The sequence below is a fragment of the Scyliorhinus canicula genome, chromosome 2 (genome assembly GCF_902713615.1).
Source record: "Scyliorhinus canicula chromosome 2, sScyCan1.1, whole genome shotgun sequence".
NCBI lineage: Eukaryota > Metazoa > Chordata > Chondrichthyes > Carcharhiniformes > Scyliorhinidae > Scyliorhinus > Scyliorhinus canicula.
Window position 1 is genome coordinate 41,705,681 of NC_052147.1, and position 19,910 is coordinate 41,725,590.

The 19,910-nt window shown below is 45.7% G+C and overlaps 2 protein-coding genes across 3 annotated transcripts in view; one reads left to right on the forward strand and one right to left on the reverse strand.

Annotated features, from left to right (window-relative positions):
* klhdc2 (kelch domain containing 2) overlaps window positions 1–8,726 on the forward strand; it is a 38,064-nt gene extending 29,338 nt beyond the window's left edge. For both annotated transcript variants that reach the window (XM_038776489.1, XM_038776498.1), the window contains exons 13-14: window positions 463–515; window positions 8,366–8,726. In XM_038776489.1, coding sequence (XP_038632417.1) covers window positions 463–515; window positions 8,366–8,489 — 177 coding nt within the window. In that variant the 3' untranslated portion in view covers window positions 8,490–8,726. The remainder of the gene's footprint in view (window positions 1–462; window positions 516–8,365) is intronic.
* Window positions 8,727–12,430: 3,704 nt separating this feature from the next.
* Window positions 12,431–19,910, reverse strand: part of LOC119952888 (nuclear export mediator factor NEMF-like) — a 114,461-nt gene continuing 106,981 nt past the window's right edge. Inside the window, exons 31-33 of the mRNA XM_038776509.1 lie at window positions 14,831–14,874; window positions 14,667–14,746; window positions 12,431–13,501 (exon numbers count right to left, since the gene is read on the reverse strand). Of these exons, the coding sequence (XP_038632437.1) occupies window positions 13,424–13,501; window positions 14,667–14,746; window positions 14,831–14,874 (202 nt within the window). The 3' untranslated portion in view covers window positions 12,431–13,423. The remainder of the gene's footprint in view (window positions 13,502–14,666; window positions 14,747–14,830; window positions 14,875–19,910) is intronic.

Genomic DNA, 19,910 nt, shown 5'->3' on the forward strand with positions numbered 1-19,910 from the left:
AACTTCATCCATAACCAGGCAACCTCTCGGTCCCCAAACCAACCCAACACCTTGTCTGCACTGGCTGGCGTGTACGACCATTTTATCTGCAGAATATGTTTAAGCAGGACAAGCTGAATGGAAATGGAGGAGCTGATATTAATTTACCATAACATTTCAGAATGTTAAGTTGAAAATAATCCAGAAAATGAAAAAGAATGCTGTGCATTTTTAAAAGAAAACTTATAACACTTCAGTGTTTTCAGCAATTATTTGGTTTCTTTTTCTAAAATAATGAATTAAATGGGCATAGTATTTTATAGATAGTAAATCTTTAGATTTATTTGGAAGTTTCCTAAGCACAAATAATATTAAGATTAGTTAGTAATATAAACAATGCCTCCTCAGCAAATCAATTTAGTTTTAAAACATTAATCAAAACTCTTTGTTTTATAAATGTAAATTGCTGTTTTTCTTCTACAGGCTCACAGTAATGACATCCTTACTTTCTCTGTACAGCCAAAGTCCCTCGTCAGGTAAGGACATGATTTTGCCGAGATAAACATCTGCCAGTTGTGCACATTCACAGTGAATTAGAATACTCTTTTTATTTGACTGGTTCCAATCCCGTCCAGGCTGTAAAGATCCTGTGTTAAATGGGTTTGACAATCTGAATTCTATACTGGTGGACATGAATCCAAAGTATGTGTGTAATTCAGCAATAATTAGCAGCCTAACTTGAAGAAGGTACAGGTTGCTTGGCTGCTATGCAGTAACTGGTGCACCCCAGTTTGAAGCTGAAGCATATAATGGCAATTACAGGGAGCTTTGTTCCTCAGCTGACCTGCACCATTTTTCATTTGGGAGTTTTTTTTGCTCGCACTGTATGTAAACATTTGTCCAGATCAACATACTTGACTGAAAGGAAGCAAAATAAACTGATCTTAGCTCGATCTTAGGATGGAAACTGTGGCACTTGAGCTAATTAAACCGTTATAATTTATCTGCCTCTCTACCCTTTGTTTAAAAAAAAAATAATGAAAATCTAAATCTGCATTTTTAAGGAGCAGTGATTAGAATCAAGAAATGGGCAAACTTTTTTTTTTACAGTTTTAGCTAATAAAGCAACGTATGCTGACTTAACCAAAAGTAAGCCTCGATTGGCAAGCTTTTGACGCAAGAGACTGAGGTGATTGAGATTCTTGTCCAGATCAAGTTTATTTGGACCAGGTTTCCCCAAACTTTCCAGCGAAACCATTTTGATCTCCTAAGAGTACTGGAGGAACCCCTGAGAAACATATTGGGCGCGATTCTCCGCCCCCCCCCACGCCGGGTGGAAGAATAGCGGGAGGGCCTCCCGACATTTTTCACGCCCTCCTGCTATTCGCCCCCCCATGCCACGAATCACCGCTCGCCGTATTTTACGGTGAGCGGCGATTCTCCGGGGCCGAGCGGCCGGGCCTTCACGCCCGTTTCAACATGGCAGCAAACACACCTGCTTGCTGCCGTCGTGAAACGGGCGCCAGATGCCCGTTTGGGGCATCTGGGGGCCTGATTGGCACGGCAGTACCACAGCCGTGCCAAGGGGGACATAGGCCCGCGATCGGTGCCTACCGATCACGGGCTGTGCGTCCATAACGGACGCACTCTTTTCCCTCCGCCGCCCCGCAAGATGGGGCGGCGGAGGGAAAAGACGCCAACTGCGCATGCGCGGCCGACGTCATCGGCTGCGTCAGCCGGCGTGACGCTTGACGTGCGGTCTTGACGACCGTCGTCAAGGCCGTGACGCACGGGCCCGCGCTCCTAGCCCAGCCCGGGGGTAGAATCGGCCCCGGAAGTGGGCGTGAAGGCTGCCGTGGGTCACGGCCTGTCCCACGGCAGCCGTTACGATCTCGCCCAGAGTGTTGAAGAGCCAAATCACAAAAAATAATTATTTTCCCTCAATAGGTACAGACAAACAAATTTATGGAAGTCTTTTCTATTTCTTATCTGTGTACATTTACTATAATTAAAATAACATTAATACGTAGTGGCCCTTAACCCTTTTGTCATTTTTAATCGGAGGCGTGTTGCGGCTCCTTTAGTTCAAATGGAAAAAGTGCTGATGAAATGCTGGACTCTGTCCCCCACACACCCTCTCTCACACTACACACACTCTCACATGCTAACACATCTTCCTCTCTCAGACAGACACAATCTCATCTTACACACACATTCTTTCGCTCTCTCACACTCATCCTTTCCCTCTCTCACACTCATCCTTTCCCTCCCTCGCACACATTCATCCTTTCCCTCCCTCGCACACATTCATCCTTTCCCTCCCTCGCACACATTCATCCTTTCCCTCCCTCGCACACATTCATCCTTTCCCTCCCTCGCACACATTCATCCTTTCCCTCCCTTGCACACATTCATCCTTTCCCTCCCTTGCACACATTCATCCTTTCCCTCCCTCGCGCACATTCATCCTTTCCCTCCCTCGCACACATTCATCCTTTCCCTCCCTCGCACACATTCATCCTTTCCCTCCCTCGCACACATTCATCCTTTCCCTCCCTCGCACACATTCATCCTTTCCCTCCCTCGCACACATTCATCCTTTCCCTCCCTCGCACACATTCATCCCTTCCCTCTCTCACACTCATCCCCTCTCTCTCACACACTCATCCCCTCTCTCTCACACTCATCCTCTCACACACTCATCCTCTCTCACACGCATCATCCTCTCTCACACGCATCATCCTCTCTCACACGCATCATCCTCTCTCACACGCATCATCCTCTCTCACACGCATCATCCTCTCTCACACGCATCATCCTCTCTCACACGCATCATCCTCTCACACGCATCATCCTCTCACACGCATCATCCTCTCTCACACGCATCATCCTCTCTCACACGCATCATCCTCTCTCACACGCATCATCCTCTCTCACACGCATCATCCTCTCTCACACGCACATTCTCTCTCACACGCATCATCCTCTCTCACACGCATCATCCTCTCTCACACGCATCATCCCCTCTCACACGCATCATCCTCTCTCACATACATCATCCTCTCTCACACGCATCATCCTCTCTCACACGCATCATCCTCTCTCACACGCATCATCCTCTCTCACACGCACTCATCCTCTCTCACGCGCACTCATCCCCTCACTTTCTCTCTCTCACACGCACTCATCCCCTCACTTTCTCTCTCTCACACGCACTCATCCCCTCACTTTCTCTCTCACACGCACTCATCCCCTCACACACTCACTCTCACACACGCATCCCCTCACACTCATCACCTCACTCTCTCACATCTACACTCATCCTCTCTCACACACACACATCCCTCTCACACACACATCCTCTTTCGCATGCACATCCCCTATCCTCTCTCACAAGAACTCATCCACTCTCTCTCACATACGCACTCATCTCACTCTCACACGCACTCATCCGTCACTCACACGTGCTCAACCCTCACTCCGTCTCTCACACGCACTCATCCCCTCAGTCCCTCTCTCACACGCACTCATCATCTCACACTCTCTCTCACACACACGCTCACTCATCCTCTCTCTCACATACATGCCTCTCACACAGGTTAACACATCATCCCCTCTCTCACACTCGTCCTCCTCTCACACACATACACGCGCTCATCCTCTGTCTCTCTCACACACACACACATCCTCTCACGCACGCACATCCTCTCATCCCCTCACTCTCACATGCACTCATCCCCTCACTCCCTCTCTCACACCCACTCATCCCCTCACTCCCTCTCTTTCACACCCACTCATCCCCTCGCATGCCTTGCTCTCCCTTTGCTCCCTGTCTGCGCTGATCCTGATCAATGCAATTTAAGTTTAGTGCTGGTTCCAGAATGTCCAACCTGCGGCTGGTTTCTGGTGAAGCCAGCCTCTTGTTGGAACTGTCTGGCCTGGCGTGGAATCCTGGGAAGATTATGACTGTCAAAATTGGTTATATTTTTTGAGCAAGTAAGAGGGTTGCTGCGAGTAGCAAATATGATGTAATTTACATGGATTTTAGCAAGCTTTTTAACAATGTCCCACAGGAAGGCCTATCAGAAAGGTAAAAGCACCTAAGCCTAATCATCTTCAGCTGTGTCGTCAATGATCGATTTTCTATGGTAAGGTGATGGGTATGTTCGCTGATGATTGCAGTGTTCAATCCCATTCATAGCTCCTCAGATAATGAAACCCCTCATGCTCCCATAAAACAAGACCCTACCAACATTCATTCTTTGACTGATAAGTGCCAATATATCACAGAAGTAGCAGGCAAGGATCATTGACCATAGAACATACAGTGCAGAAGGAGGCCATTCGGCCATTCAGTCTGCACCGACCCACTTAAGCCCTCACTTCCACCCTATCCCATAACCCAATAGTCCCTCCGAACCTTTTTTGGACACCAAGAGCAATTTATCATGGCGAATCCACCTAATCTGCACGTCTTTGGACTACGGGAGGAAACCGGAGCACCTGGAGGAAACTCATCTCCAATAAGAAAGAATCTTTTTTTTAAATTTAGAGTACCCAATTATTTTTTTCCAATTAAGGGGCAATTTACCGTGGCCAATCCACCTACCCTGCACATCTTTTTGTGTTGTGGGGATGAGACCCATGCAGACATGGGGAGAATGTGGAAACTCAACATGGACAGTGACCCGGGGCCGGGTTCTCTGCACCATGAGGCAGCAGTACTAACCAATGTGCCACCGTGCTGCCCTTAATGAGAAAATCTAACCATCTCACCTTGATGTTCAATGACATTACCATTGCTGAATCCACTACTACCCTTCACATCAACACCCAGGGATTAACATTGGCTAGAATCCTAACCACGCAAATACTGTGTTTACAAGATCAGGTTAGAGGCTGGGAAATCTGTGGCAATTAACTTCCCACCTGACTCCCTAAAGCCTGTCCATCATCTACGAGGCACATACATAGAAAATAGAAGGATGCCATTTGGTTCTTCAAGCCTGCTCTGCTATTCATTATGATCATGCCTGATCATCAAGTTCAATACCCTGATCCTGTCTCTTTCACCTCCCCCCTCTCCCCCCCCCCCCATATACCTTGAGCTCCAAGAGCTATATCTAATTCCTCCTTGAAATTACACAACGTTTTGGCTTCAACTACTTTCTGTGGTAGTGAATTTCACAGATGCAGCACTTTCTGGGTGAAGAAATTTCTCCTCATTTCAGTCCTAAAAGGTTTACACCTGATTCTCAAACTATGACCCCACCATCGGGAACATTCTTTCTGAATCTACCCTGTCTAATCCTGTTAGAATTTTCTATAAGATCCCCTCTCACTCTTCTGAACTCCAATGAATATAATCCTAACCGACTTAGTCTCTCCTCATATGACAGTCCAGCCATCCCAGGAATCAGCCTGGTAAATCGTCGCTGCATTCCCTCCATAGCAAGAATATCCTTCCTCGGATAAGGACACTAAAACTACAGACAAAACTCCAGGTGTGGCCTCACCAATGCCTATACAATTGTAGTAAAACATCTCTATTCCTATACTCCATTCCTCTCGCTATGTAGGCCAACATACCATTTACCTTCTTTACTGCCTGCTGTACCTGCCCGCTTTTAGTGGTGAGGCCACACCTGGAGTGAGCCCCCCCCCCCTGTCAGGACAGGTCAGGCATGTGAGCAAATAACCCCCACTTGTCAGGTGTGTGAACAAATAACCCCCCCCCCCCACACACACTTGTCAGGTGTGTGAGCAAATACCACCCTCACTTGCTTTGATAAGTGCAGCTCTAACAACACTCAAGTATCTTAACACTATCCAGGACAAAATCTGTCACATTACCTTGATCGCTTGATTGGCACTCCATCCATCACCTTAAATCTTTACTCCTTCAACTATTGGTGCAGTGACAGCAGTGTGTACCATCTGCAAAATGTACTGCGGCAACTTGCCAAGGCTTGTTTCAAACCCATTATCACTACCAGCTAGAACAATGTAAGAAGCCTTACAACACCAGGTTAAAGTCCAACAGGTTTGTTTCAAAAACTAGCTTTCGGAGCACTGCTCCTTCCTCAGGTGAAAGCTAGTATTTGAAACAAACCTGTTGGACTTTAACCTGGTGTTGTAAGACTTCTTACTGTGCTCACCCCAGTCCAACGCCGGCATCTCCATCCACATCATAGCTAGGACAATGGCAGCAGGCATGTATGAATACTATCTGCAAACTCCCGTCAAAGTCACACACAATCCTGGCTAGGAACCATATCACCATTCCTTCACTGGCTGGGTTAAATCCAGAAGTTGCCTCCCTAACAGCGCACAGACTGCAGGATCAAGAAGGTGGCTGTTCCCAAGGACAGTCCAGAATGGGCATAAATGCTGGCCTTGTCATCTTTGCCTACATCCCATGCATGAACAAAAAGATCAATCCCGAGAAGTTTGAGGTAATGCATTTGGATAGATCTAATATGGTAAGGAAATACACAATGTATGGTAAGGAAATACACAATGAATGGTAGGATTCTGAGAAGTGTAGAGGAACAGAATGAATTTGGATAAGCAAATTACTGCAGATGCTGGAATCTGAAACCAAAGAGAAATGCTGGAAAATCTCAGCAAGTCTGGCAGCATCTGTAGGGACTGAAAAGAGCTAACGTTTAAAGTCCAGATGACCCATTCGCTCCTTTTTTCTCCCAACAGAATGAATTTGCAGTTTATGTCCACAGATCCCTGAAGGGAACAAGATGGGTAGATAAGGTAGTTAAGAAGGCATGCGTGATATTTACCTTGATAGCTTTTTAAAAAAATTACGTTAGAGTACCCAATTCATTTTTTCCAATTAAGGGGCAATTTAGTGTGCCCAATCCACCTAACCTGCACATCTTTTGGGTTGTGGAGGTGAAACCCACGCAAACACGGGGAGAATGTGCAAACTCCACACACATTCACCTTCATAGCTGAGGCATAAAATACAAGAGCAGGGAGCTTTGCTGGCACTGTATAAAATACTAGTTTAGCCACAGAGTAATGAGTAAATTCTGGTCATTGCATCACAAGAAGGATATGATTGCAGTAGAGAAGGAATGGAGAATTTTAGCTCGAGAACATTTTGGATAGGTTGGCATTATTTTATGTGAAACATCAGACCAGGAGCTGGAAAGTGACATTAGGATGGTTTTTGTGGCTGGTACTGACACGATGGGTCAAATAGCCTCTTTCTATGCCGTACGTTTTTGATTTTATGATAACCTTCCCTTTTCAGTCATTTGGCCATGCACGCTTAACGTCTGTTCCTCTACATAACTCACTGTTTTAAAATTCATTATGCATTCTTTATATTTGGGAGATAGAATAGTGTGAACTATATTTTCATCATCCTGTGACTGTTAATCCCAGTGCCCTTTTGTGAGCAATTTTCAGTAGAGGCAGAAAGTATCCCATGTGACATCGCAAAACTATGTAAATGAACATTCCAGAGCTGTACTTTAATCTGTTTTCCTTGCTTGCCAGGCCCAAATATAAAGGCCCTAACGGAAGGGAATTATCTGCTGCTTTTTTCTCTCCCAGTGCTTATTTCTCTCCCAGTGCTCACTGTCCAAATGGAGCTTGCATATTCTCCCCGTGTCTCACCCCCACCACCCAAAAGATTTGCAGAGTTAGGTGAATTGGCCACGCTAAATTGCCCCTTAATATTTTTTAAAAAATTCTCTCCCAGTGCAGCTCAGAGCAGGAAACACTCAGGAATCTTGAAATGAATAAGCCAGAGGCTGAAATTGCAGAGATATTTTATTGCTGTAGTTTGCAGAGAGCCACAGGGTGACAGCACCATTCTGGGTCAGATCACTGATCTTTGTGGACCACATTGTTCCCAAGAAAGCAAACTCCTGATTGAGAATTGCATCAAAAGGGTAGTTTGAGTGCTTTCAGGAATTGCCTCAAGCTGGTTTATATGTTCTATCATCAACGATGTGCATATGAACAAATAACTGCTCAACATTTGTAAAACACGCTGTTCCATATCTTGCTGCAGTACTGTGGTTCAGAGAACACTAATGGGGAGTGCTGCTGCCCAGTTTGTGTGAAGGAAGATAGGCCAACTAGAAAACCCCATCCTACCCCAAACAGCATTCCATGTGTCTCTTTAGTATTATAGAAAACAGTATCAGGCTTTTATACCAAATATTAAAATTTAATAAATGCATTGAAGCAGTTAAAGATGAATTTGATATCTCACTTTTTCAAAGTAGCATGTGTGCTAATTAAGTTGTTGAATTGTATATGCTTTGAACATGAGTTTAAAGAGAGGCAAACTATCTTAAATAATTTGCTATACCATAAAAGTGTGCTTAGTTTCGATTTTCTTTTTATCCCTCAGACTTTGCCTAGAAGCAGTGATTCACTATAAAGAAATGTTGGCCAATATTTGGGACTGTCTTCCAAAGCATCTGCTTCTTAGTATTAAGCAACGAGCTGGGAGCAGTAACACATCTGGATCATGAATTCTGCCAGTACAATTACAGTTTCAATGATAATAGTGTGATTTAGTTATTCTTTGTTCTAGCAGTTGGGAATGCTCGAGGGGCAGAGAAGCATGACTTTTGATCTTTATTGGTACCTGCATTTTTGCAGGCAGTTAATCTTTTGTTAAATCCACTTTTCTTTTAAACATTAAGTTAATAAGCTTGCAAGTATGGGGAATGTTAGATTGTTCTGAATAAATGTGATGCAAAAGAAAACTGGTTTACTCTGAACATTTGTGTTCTCTCAACTGTGAAGTGCCAACGGTTTCAGTACTGGGACCTTGACTATTTACAATCTGTATCAATGACTTGCATAAAGGTAGCGATGTACAACTGCTAAACTTGCTGTTGACACCAAGATAGGTAAAATGTAAATTGTGAAGAGATAGAACCTACAAAGAGATTTGGATAGGTTAAGTGAATGGGCAAAGAAGTAGCAGATGGAGCATGTGAACTTGTCCACTTTGACAGAAAGCAGTATATTATTTAAATGGAGAGATTGTAAAACATGTAAAACAGCGGGATTTGGGTGCCATTGTACATAAGAACTAGGAACAGGAGTAGGCCATCTGGCCCCTCGAGCCTGCTACACCATTCAATGAGATCATGGCTGATCTTTTGTGGACTCAGCTCCACTTTTTGGCCCGAACACCATAACCCTTAATCTCTTTATTCTTCAAAAAACTATCTATCTTTATCTTAAAAACATTTAATGAAGGAGCCTCTACTGCTTCACTGGGCAAGGAATTCCATAGATTCACAACCCTTTGGGTGAAGAAGTTCCTCCTAAACTCAGTCCTAAATCTACTTCCCCTTATCATGAGGCTATGCCCCCTAGTTCTGCTTTCACCCGCCAGTGGAAACAACCTGCCCGCATCTATCCTATCTATTCCCTTCATAATTTTATATGTTTCTATAAGATCCCCCCTCATCCTTCTAAATTCCAACGAGTACAGTCCAAGTCTACTCAACCTCTCCTCGTTATCCAACCCCTTCAGCTCTGGGATTAACCTAGTGAATCTCCTCTGCACACCCTCCAGCGCCAGTACGTCCTTTCTCAAATAAGGAGACCAAAACTGAACACAATACTCCAGGTGTGGCCTCATTAACACCTTATACAATTGCAGCATAACCTCCCTAGTCTTAAACTCCATCCCTCTAGCAATGAAAGATAAAATTCAATTTGCCTTCTAAATCACCTGTTGCATCTGTAAACCAACTTTTTGCGACTCATGCACTGGCACACCCAGGTCTCTTTGCACAGCAGCATGTTTTAATATTTTATCATTTAAATAATAATCCCGTTTGCTGTTATTCCTACCAAAATGGAGAACCTCACATTTGTCAACATTGTATTCCATCTGACAGACCCTAGCCCATTCACTTAACCTATCCAAATCCCTCTGCAGACTTCCAGTATCCTCTGCACTTTTCACTTTACCACTCATCTTAGTGTCATCTGCAAACTTGGACACATTGCCCTTGGTCCCCAAGTCCAAATCATCTATGTAAATTGTGAACAATTGTGGGCCCAACACGGATCCCTGAGGGACACCACTAGCTACTGATTGCCAACCAGAGAAACACCCATTAATCCCCACTCTTTGCTTTCTATTAATTAACCAATCCTCTATCCATGCTACTACTTTACCCTTAATGCCATGCATCTTTATCTTATGCAGCAACCTTTTGTGTGGCACCTTGTCAAAGGCTTTCTGGAAATCCAGATATACCACATCCATTGGCTCCCCGTTATCTACTGCACTGGTAATGTCCTCAAAAAATTCCACTAAATTAGTTAGGCACGACCTGCCCTTTATAAACCCATGCTGCATCTGCCCAATGGGACAATTTCTATCCAGATGCCTCGCTATTTCTTCCTTGATGATAGATTCCAGCATCTTCCCTACTACTGAAGTTAAGCTCACTGGCCTATAATTGCCCGCTCTCTGCCTACCTCATTTTTTAAACAGTGGTGTCACGTTTGCTAATTTCCAATCCACCGAGACCACCCCAGAGTCTAGTGAATTTTGGTAAATTATCAGTAGTGCAATAGCAATTTCCCTAGCCATCTCTTGGCACTGGGATGCATTCCATCAGGGAAGGTTAGTCTGCAGGTACAGCAAGTGATTAGGAAGGCTAATGGAATGTTTATTTTCTATTCCCCTTGTAATAAAAGTAGGGAAGTCTTGTTAGAACTGTACAGGACATTGGTGAGACTGCAGCTAGGGTACAGACTTTGTCTCCTTACTTGAGAAGGTTCACGTGACTGAAGGGGGTTATCTTATGAAGAAAGGTTGAACAAAGTGGGACTGTATCCATTGGAGTTAAGAATAATGACGTGATCTTATTGAAACACAAAATCCTGAGGGGACTTGACCAAGTAGATGCTGAGAGGATGGAAACGACTATAACTGGGGACAGTTTAAAAATAAGGGGTGCATCATGTGATGGAGAGAAAATTCTTTTGAGGGTCATTGATCTGTGGAATTTAGTTCCCAGAGAGCATTGCAGTTAGGTTTCTTGATTGACAATGGAGTCAAAGGATCTAGTGGGTAGAGAGGAAAGTGGAGTTGTGACAAAGTAGGATCAACGGACCAAATGGCTTACTCCTGCTAATTTGTATGTTTGAATGCAAACATTTCATGTTGAGTCTCATCTAGCTGATGTAGTTTATTTCCCACTCATTTAGCTCTTATACCAAAAGGGGATAGAATCTCAGGAAATCCTTATTTCATGGTTTGCATCATTTCAGGATCTATATGTCACATGTAAAGTAACATTCACACCACACAAGTGCCAGGTAATTACATCTCTTTCACTCGAGGCATGAAAGTCAACACTGCTCACCATCCTGGGTGTCATTCACTGAATAAAAAAGATAAATGTGAAGAGAGTGTATGTCAGGCTGATAATAGAACAGAACTAGACTGACTATAGAAACTACAAAACGAAAAGTGAAAACTGAAATTGAGGCAAAGAATTTTGAGAAGAAACTGGTAATTAATATCAAGGGGAATCCAAAAATCTTCTATATACATCTTGTAAACGTGTAAGTAGCAGGAGGAGGCATGGCTTGGGGACCAAAAAGGAATTCATGCCTCAAAGCAGAGGGCATCACTGAGGGTATTAACTGGCTGGCAGCATCATCTTCCTTGAAGAAGACCCATGCAAAGTATTGAGCTGATCTTAGAAACTTACAAGATACTGCGAGGCCTGGATAGAGTGGACGTGGAGAGGATGTTTCCACTTGTAGGAAAAACTAGAACCAGAGGACACCATCTCAGACTAAAGGGATGATCTTTAAAAAAACAGAGATGAGGAGGAATTTCTTCAGCCAGAGGGTGATGAATCTGCCAAATCACTGAGTGTCTTTAAGACAGAAATAGATAGGTTCTAGATTAATAAAGGGATCAGGGGTTATGGGGAGAAGGCAGGAGAATGGGGATGAGAAAATAAACGCCATGAATTGAATGGTGGAGCAGACTCAATGGGCCGACTGGCCTAATTCTGCTCCTATGTCTTATGATCAATGGACTAAAAAGTTAAATGCTGGCATTGCCAGTGACATCCACATCCCATGAATGAACAAATATTTTTTTCCATTCAACCTTGCATTCTGTTCCAGTTTTTTGCACTTCCACCATTTGCCAGCTGTGATCAACCATCTACCGTTGCGATCTACATGCACTGTTCCAGATTATTCCTGCTTTTCAGTTCTGGAATCCCTATTCCATGCTTGGTGCTGCTGATTTATTTGCTTTCTGCATTTCAGTCAAGGTGTCCATTTAAAATAAATCTGCATCAGGCAAATCCATGGCCGAATATATCATCAATGATTGATTCTCATGTTTCCTAAAGTCAGCTTGGCCGTAATTTTTCACTCTTTCGGATAACATTTCAATAAATACACAATGGAGTGCTATAATTCGTCACATTTTTATATCTTGATGAATTGTCATTAAACAGTTGACTGTATTGTCACAAGACATGAGCCTGTAATTTAACAGCTCAATAAACATTTTTAATTTGGCAGCAGCTTTTCAATTAAGCATATTGTGGTGGATCACATTCTTTGTTGATATGCACTGGAAGTGAAAGTTTGGCATTGAATATATATATTGTCCCAGAAATTAGATTTTTTTGCATGCGTTTATCATTTTTAAACAGCAATATTTTCTCACTTCATTAGCAGCTGCAATTTAACATGTGATATCAGACTGAACAACCAACACTTATGTTCCACACGTGATAAAGAATGGGTTCTTGGGAAAGGCATTGCAGGGTGTCTAGTAACTATACAAGTATGTATACAACTGTGGAGAAGAGGGGTGTAATGAAGGGAAGGAAACTAGCTATTCCAAAGGAAATCTTCAAATTAGCCATTATTGCACCTTTATCGTCATTACTGTTCAATTTCAGCTTTAAATAGAGGAATGATTTGTGAAGTTTGTGGCCGTGATAGGTGTTATGGGGATGAGAAACATCTCAGTTGTGATTGAATGGCGAGCAGACTCGATGGGCTGAATTCCACTCGTGTCATAGGGTCTAATAAGGGGAAATTGGACATGTTTTGAATTAAGTTACCTATATTAATGAAGGCCTCAGTTTTGATATCAAGAAAATAATATCAAGAAAATAAATGCAAGCAATAACAGATGCTACTGACAACAGAATATAGAATGGGTGGTTTTATCAAGCATCAAAAAAATATTTTGGCCAATTCAGTTAATTAGTCTGGGGTGTTGTATGTGAATGTTCAACAGTCACTTTTATTTCCAAGCTTTGAGAAGAACAGAGACATTATGGTATCACTTCTCGAATTGTTAAATAAATTCTTTAAGCTCTTTATAAAAGGGTTTTCGTCACTAGACAGTCCTTGACGTTATTCAACCAAAGTAAATCCTGTGTAGTTATTTCCGTTTCTTAGCCAATAAATTAGGTGCTGAAACCTTCACCTTGCCAGGTATGTTTCTTGACAAGTCAGTATCCTAAATGAGAGAGAGAGAAAAAAAAATGCAGAGTCCACAGTATCACAGAACATAAACTCCAATTCCTTTCCCAAAACTTCTGATGGATTCTGCGGTGATCAGGGAAACACTATCTTAAAATTAGAGATTAGATAGTCAAAGTGAACTTTTAATTGCTTCAACTGCAGAAGTTACACATTTGGTTTAAGATTATAACATGACCTCAATTTAGTCTAAATTTAAAGCTATGTTACTGAGTCGAACATGTTTGATTGTTAGACATCAAAGGAAGATTCACTATTTTACTGAGAAGGTGGTGCAAGCTGTTTACACTTGGGGGAGTCAATGGCCACAGTCCTGGTATATACCATGAGCAAGTCTCCCAAACTCCCAGAAAGATATTATGGAGTTGGAAACAGTTGTGGTGTACACTATCCATTTACTTCTAAATAACTCATTAGAATTTCTATTTAGACATGAAGCTAATTTGGTTCCCGTTACCGGGGGAGGGAGGCAAGAGTACAGAGGAAGCCATTGGATCAGGTTACAGTGAATATCACAGCAGTTTATCTTATGTGGTCAGCATAGAGAAAAGGCTACTTGAGTTTCTGAACTACTACAGCCCAATCAATACAAAAGTCTTGAGGGCTTCATTCTGCAGCCTTTCACGGATTTTGAGAGATTTGTTCTGGCATGACCAGGAGGAAGAATAATCATCGGAATAGACTTTACTGCTGGCAATGAATCTAAGAAACTCGGTGAAACGGGGACATGGAAACTCATTCGAAGCTGGGATCAACAATTGTGGAATTGCTCAGGGAACTGTAATTCTGTGGATGTCATATAAGGGGAGTCTCACTTTCTTAAACTTAGGAGTAAGTTGCCCACAAAAGGGAAATCGTTTTTAGCCAATTTTTTTAGTCTTATGTTACAATAAAAACTTTAAAATGCAAATTTTGTTGGTTTTTTTTTTACAGTTAATAGCTTTTAATAATTCAAACTTCTAGCTACCAGTCTCTACAGAGATCATAACACAAAAGAAAACTTCCCAGGCAATTCCCACATAGGTCCACATCAAGATTTCCACAGGATCTTGATGTGCACCTTCCCTCAAACATATGATCTCGAATAATTTGGGCCATTGTTATCGAAAGTTCCATTGCGCAAACATTTTAAACATATTTACCTTCACACTGCGTAATAAATCTTTTTCCCGTAGCATAGCCTCTTTAGAATGCATGAAATTGTGCAAGGCTGTTTTAGCCGCTAAAAAACAAAAAGCAAAAAACCATTGCACAAGGCCAATTTGAAACAAAATTGGGAAGATACAGTGCCAAAGATTTTACATACCCTTTCCTTTCTTCTGTGTGCCCGGAGTGAGTTTCACCTTGTACCTAAAATAAAACATTACCAATTAAGTAGTTTGATTCATCCATGTGTCCTCTTCAGTAACTTTCAGTATTTCCACTTCAGAAAAAAAGCTTTATATAAAAAAAACATGATCTGTATTAAAATAGCAGAGATTGCATTCGCTTGTGAAAGTACCCATTTTGATTCACATCATGTGATTTCAAGAACGGCTGAAGGCACTGGATACTGCAATGGTTTGGGTCCTGACAATAGTACTGGCAATAGTACTGAATTTGGGCAGCATGGTAGCTCAACTGGATAGTACTGTGGCTTCACAGCGACAGGGCCACTGTCTGTGCGGAGTCTGCAAGTTCTCTCCGTGTTTGCGTGGGTTTCCGATTGGCCATGATAAATTGCCCTTAGTGGGGGCTTAAGTGGGTCGGTGCAGACTCAATGGGCCGAATGGCCTCCTTCTGCACCATGTTCTATCTAATCAAGACTTGGCTCACAACTAGCTGCATACCTAGCCAAGCTGTTCCAGTACAGCTACAATCCAGCAATGTGGAAAATTGCCGAGCTATGTCCTGCACACAAAAACAACCTGGCCAATTGCCACCGTCATCAGTCTACTATCAATTATCAGCATAGTGTTCGACATTGCTACCAAGAAGCATTTAATGAGTAGCAACTTACTCACTAATGTGGAGTCTGGGTTCTGCATAAGCCACTCAGCTCTTAACCTCATTACAGCTGGCCCAAACACGGGCAAAAGAGCTGAACTCCAGTGATGAGTCAAGTGACTGCCCTTGAAACATTTGATCGAGAATGGCAACAAAAAAAAAGACCTATACTAACTGTTTCATGAGAATTGGGGGGGGGGGGGGGGGGTGCAGACACTCTACTGGTTGAAGTCATACATAGCAAAAGGAAAATGGTTGTCGGAATCCTACTTGGCACAAAGGAAGATGGTTATGGTGGTTGCAGGTCCTTAACTCAGTTCCTGGACATCATTGCACTAGTTCCTCAGGGTAGTGTTCTAGGCCCAACCATTTTCAGCTGCATCTTCATTTTCAATGACTGCCCTCCATCATAAGGTCAGAAGTGGAAATGTTTGTTCATGATTTCACAATGCTCTGCACCTCAGAAATTGAAGCAGTCCATGTCCAAATGCAGCAAGACCTGGACAACGTTCAGGTTTGGACCGATAAGTGGCAAGGCAAGTAACATTCACTCCAACAAGACAGAATCCAACCATTTCCCCATGACATTCAACAGTGTTCCCATAGTTAAATCCCCCACTATCAACATCCTGGGAGCTACCATTGACTAGGAACTTAACTGGACTAGCCATATAAATATTGTGGCTACAAGAGCAGGCCAGAGAGTGGGAATTTTGCGTGAATAACTTACATCTTGACTCCCCAAAGACTGTCTACCATCTACAAGGCACAAGTCAAGAGTGTGATGGAATATTCTCCTTTTGCCTGGACGTGCAGCTCTAACATCATTTGAAAAGCTCAGCACGACTTCCGGTTGCGGCTATGCGGAGCTAAGCCGCACGTTCGGCAGCTCCCGCTATTTAGGGACTTTTGGGCCGTTTCGAGGGCCCCAAACGGCGCTGTTTCTACGCATCCCGGTGGGGGAAGGTGCCTGGAAGAACTTGCCCCACACTATATGGTGCTCACCTGGAGTGGGAAGAAGAAAAAGGCTGCAGTAACTCCCCCAAAAAAACAGGGGAAGAAAAACAAAATGGCGGCAGGCACTCCTGCTATTTAGGGACTTTTGGGCCGTTTTGAGGGCCCCAAACGGCGCTGTTTCTACGCATCCTGGTGGGGGAAGGTACCTGGAAGAACTTGCCCCACATTATCTGGTGAAAAAGGCTGCAGTAACGCCCCCAAAAAAACGGGGGAAAAAAACAAAATGGCGGCCGGCGCTCCCGCTATTTAAGGACTTTTGGACCGTTTTGAGGGCCCCAAACAGTGCTGTTGCTACGTATCCCGGTGGGGGAAGGTGCCTGGAAGAACTTGCCCCACACTATATGGTGAAAAAGGCTGCAGTAACTCCCCCAAAAAAACGGGGGAAGAAAAACAAAATGGCGGCCAGCGCAACACCCGAGGACTGATGGAAGTGGGCGCAGGAGCAACAGGCCTCGCTCCTACGTTGTTTTGCTGAGCTGAAGGCTGAGCTGCTGGACTCCATGAATGCAACTACGACCAAGCTGCTTGGGACCCAGGCGGCACAGGAGGAGTCTATTCGGGAGTTGCAGCGGCAGGCCGTTGAAAGAGAGGAGGAGGCCGTGGTCCTCGTTGGGAAAGTGGAGTTGCACGAGGCACTTCATAAAAAGTGGCAGGACCGCTTGGAGGAGCTGGACGTTCGCACGAGGCGAAAGAATCTGAGGATCCTGGGCCTGGCGGAGGGGCTGGAGGGGTCGGATCTCCCGGCGTATGTGACCACGATGTTGAGCTCGTTGATGGGAGCGGGGTCCTTCCATTTGCCCCTGGAGCTCGAGGGAGCGCACAGAGTGATGGCCAGGAGGCCCAAGGCAGGTGAGCCCCCGAGGGCGGTGCTGGTGCGGTTCCACCGATTCAGTGACCAGGAGTGTGTGCTGCGCTGGGCCAAGAAAGAGAGGAGCAGTAAATGGGAGAATTCGGTAGTGAGGATCTACCAGGACTGGAGTGCGGAAGTGGCTAAGCGGCGGGCCGGGTTCAACCGGACGAAGGCGGTGCTTCATGCTAAGCAAGTCAGGTTTGGAATGCTGCAGCCTGCGCGCCTGTGGGTGACATACAAGGACCGGCACCATTACTTTGAGTCCCCGGAGGAGGCGTGGGCCTTTGTACAGGCGGAGAAGCTGGACTCAAACTAGGGCCTGGGGACATACTTTGGCCGCCGTTGTTTCCGCTGTGGCTGTTTTGTTCCAACTTTTTCAACTTCGACATGTGTGTTATGTATGCTGGTTTTCTGTTTGCTCTGTTTACGGGTGGGTTTGTTTGTTGGGCATGATTGTGGGTTAGGTGGGGAGTGTTGGGGGTTTGTGTTCTATATGTTCTCTTCTGTACGGGGCTGGGGATTGAGGAGAAACTGGATTTTGGGGAACTGCGTCAGAAGGGTGGGGTGTGGCAGTGTGAAAGCGCGGGCTTTCCTCTGGTTTCCCGCGCTGCGGGGCAGGGGGGTGGAGCTTGTGGTGGGGGCGGGGCCTCTACGGGTCTTTTTTCCCACGCTGCAGCAATGCCAAGGAGGTGTGGCAAGAGGGGGATGACCCCAAGCCGGGAGGGGATAGGTTTTGGCGGGAGCTGCCGGGGTCAGCAGAAGTCAGCTGACTCACGGAAGTACCATGGAGGGTGCGTCGCGGCTAGGAGGGGTCCTAGCCTGGGGGTGGGGGGGGGGGGATACCGGGTTGCTGCTGGAATGACTAGGAAGGAGCCGATGGGGGCCGGGGGGGAAGAGGAGAGGCGCTATCGCCATGGGGAACGGGTCGAGCGGGGTGTGCTGGCCTGGGGCGAACATCTGCCAAGCTATGGCTAGTCGGCGGGGGAGGGGGGCGGGTTGCCCTCTGATCCGGCTGATTACCTGGAACGTGAGGGGGCTGAACGGGCCGGTTAAGAGAACCAGGGTGTTCTCCCATTTAAGGGGGTTGAAGGCGGACGTGGCTATGCTCCAGGAGACCCACCTGAAAGTGGCGGACCAGGTCTGTCTGAGGAAGGGGTGGGTGGGGCAGGTTTATCATTCAGGATTGGATGCGAAGAACCGGGGGGCTGGCGATTCTAGTGGGGAAGAGGATGGCGTTTGTGGCGGCTGAGGTGGTGTCGGACAAGGAGGGCAGATACATCATGGTGAGGGGTAGGCTGCAGGGAGAGAAGGCGGTGCTGGTGAACATATATGCCCCGAATTGGGATGATCCTGGCTTCATGAGGCGATTGTTGGGCCGCATTCCGGACCTGGAGGCAGGGGGCCTGATCATGGGGGGAGACTTTAACACAGTGCTGGATCCCACACTGGACCGGTCCAGTTCAAGGACGGGTAGGAGACCGGCGGCGGCCAAAGTGCTGAGGGGATACATGGACCAGATGGGAGGGGTGGATCCCTGGAGGTTTGGGAGACCGAGAGCACGGGAGTATTCCTTTTTCTCTCACGTCCATAGGGTTTATTCCCGGATAGACTTTTTTGTCCTGAGCAGGGGATTGATCCCGAGGGTGCAGGATGCCGAGTATTCGGCCATAGCGATTTCGGACCATGCCCCGCACTGGGTTGATCTGGAGATGGGGGAGGCACGGGACCAGCGCCCACTCTGGCACCTGGATGTGGGGATGCTGGCGGAGGAGGAGGTGTGTAAGAGGGTTCGGAGAAGCATTGAGGAGTATCTGGATACCAATGATACGGGGGAGGTCCAGGTGGGGATGGTTTGGGAGGCTCTGAAAGCAGTGATCCAGGGGGAACTGATCTCCATCCGGGCCCACAGGGAAAGGAGGGAGAGGAAGGAGAGGGAGAGGTTGGTGGGAGAGCTTCTGGAGGTGGACAGGAGATATGCGGAGGCACCGGAGGAAGGGTTGCTGGGAGAACGGCGCAGGTTGCAGGCCAATTTTGACTTGTTGACCACCAGAAAGGCGGAGACACAGTGGAGCAGGGCGCGGTATATGAGTATGGAGAGAAGGCGAGCAGGATGTTGGCACATCAGCTCCGTAGGCGAGATGCGGCTAGGGAAATTGGGGGAGTGAAGGATGGGGGTGGAAATGTAGTGCAGAAGGGGACAGAAGTAAACGGGGTCTTTAGGGACTTTTACGAGGGATTGTACCGGTCGGAACCTCCGAGGGGGAGAGAGAGCTTCATGAACAGGCTATGTTTCCCAAGGGTTCAAGAGAGGCTGGTTGAGGGGCTGGGGGCGCCGATAGAGTTGGAGGAGCTAGTGAGGGGGATCGGGCAAATGCAGTCAGGTAAGGCCCCGGGGCCGGACGGGTTCCCGGCAGAATTTTACAAAAAATATGCGGACCTGGTGGGTCCCCTGCTGGTGCGAACTTTCAATGAGGCGTGGGAGGGGGGGGGGGCTTTGCCCCCGACGATGTCCCGGGCACTGATCTCTTTGATC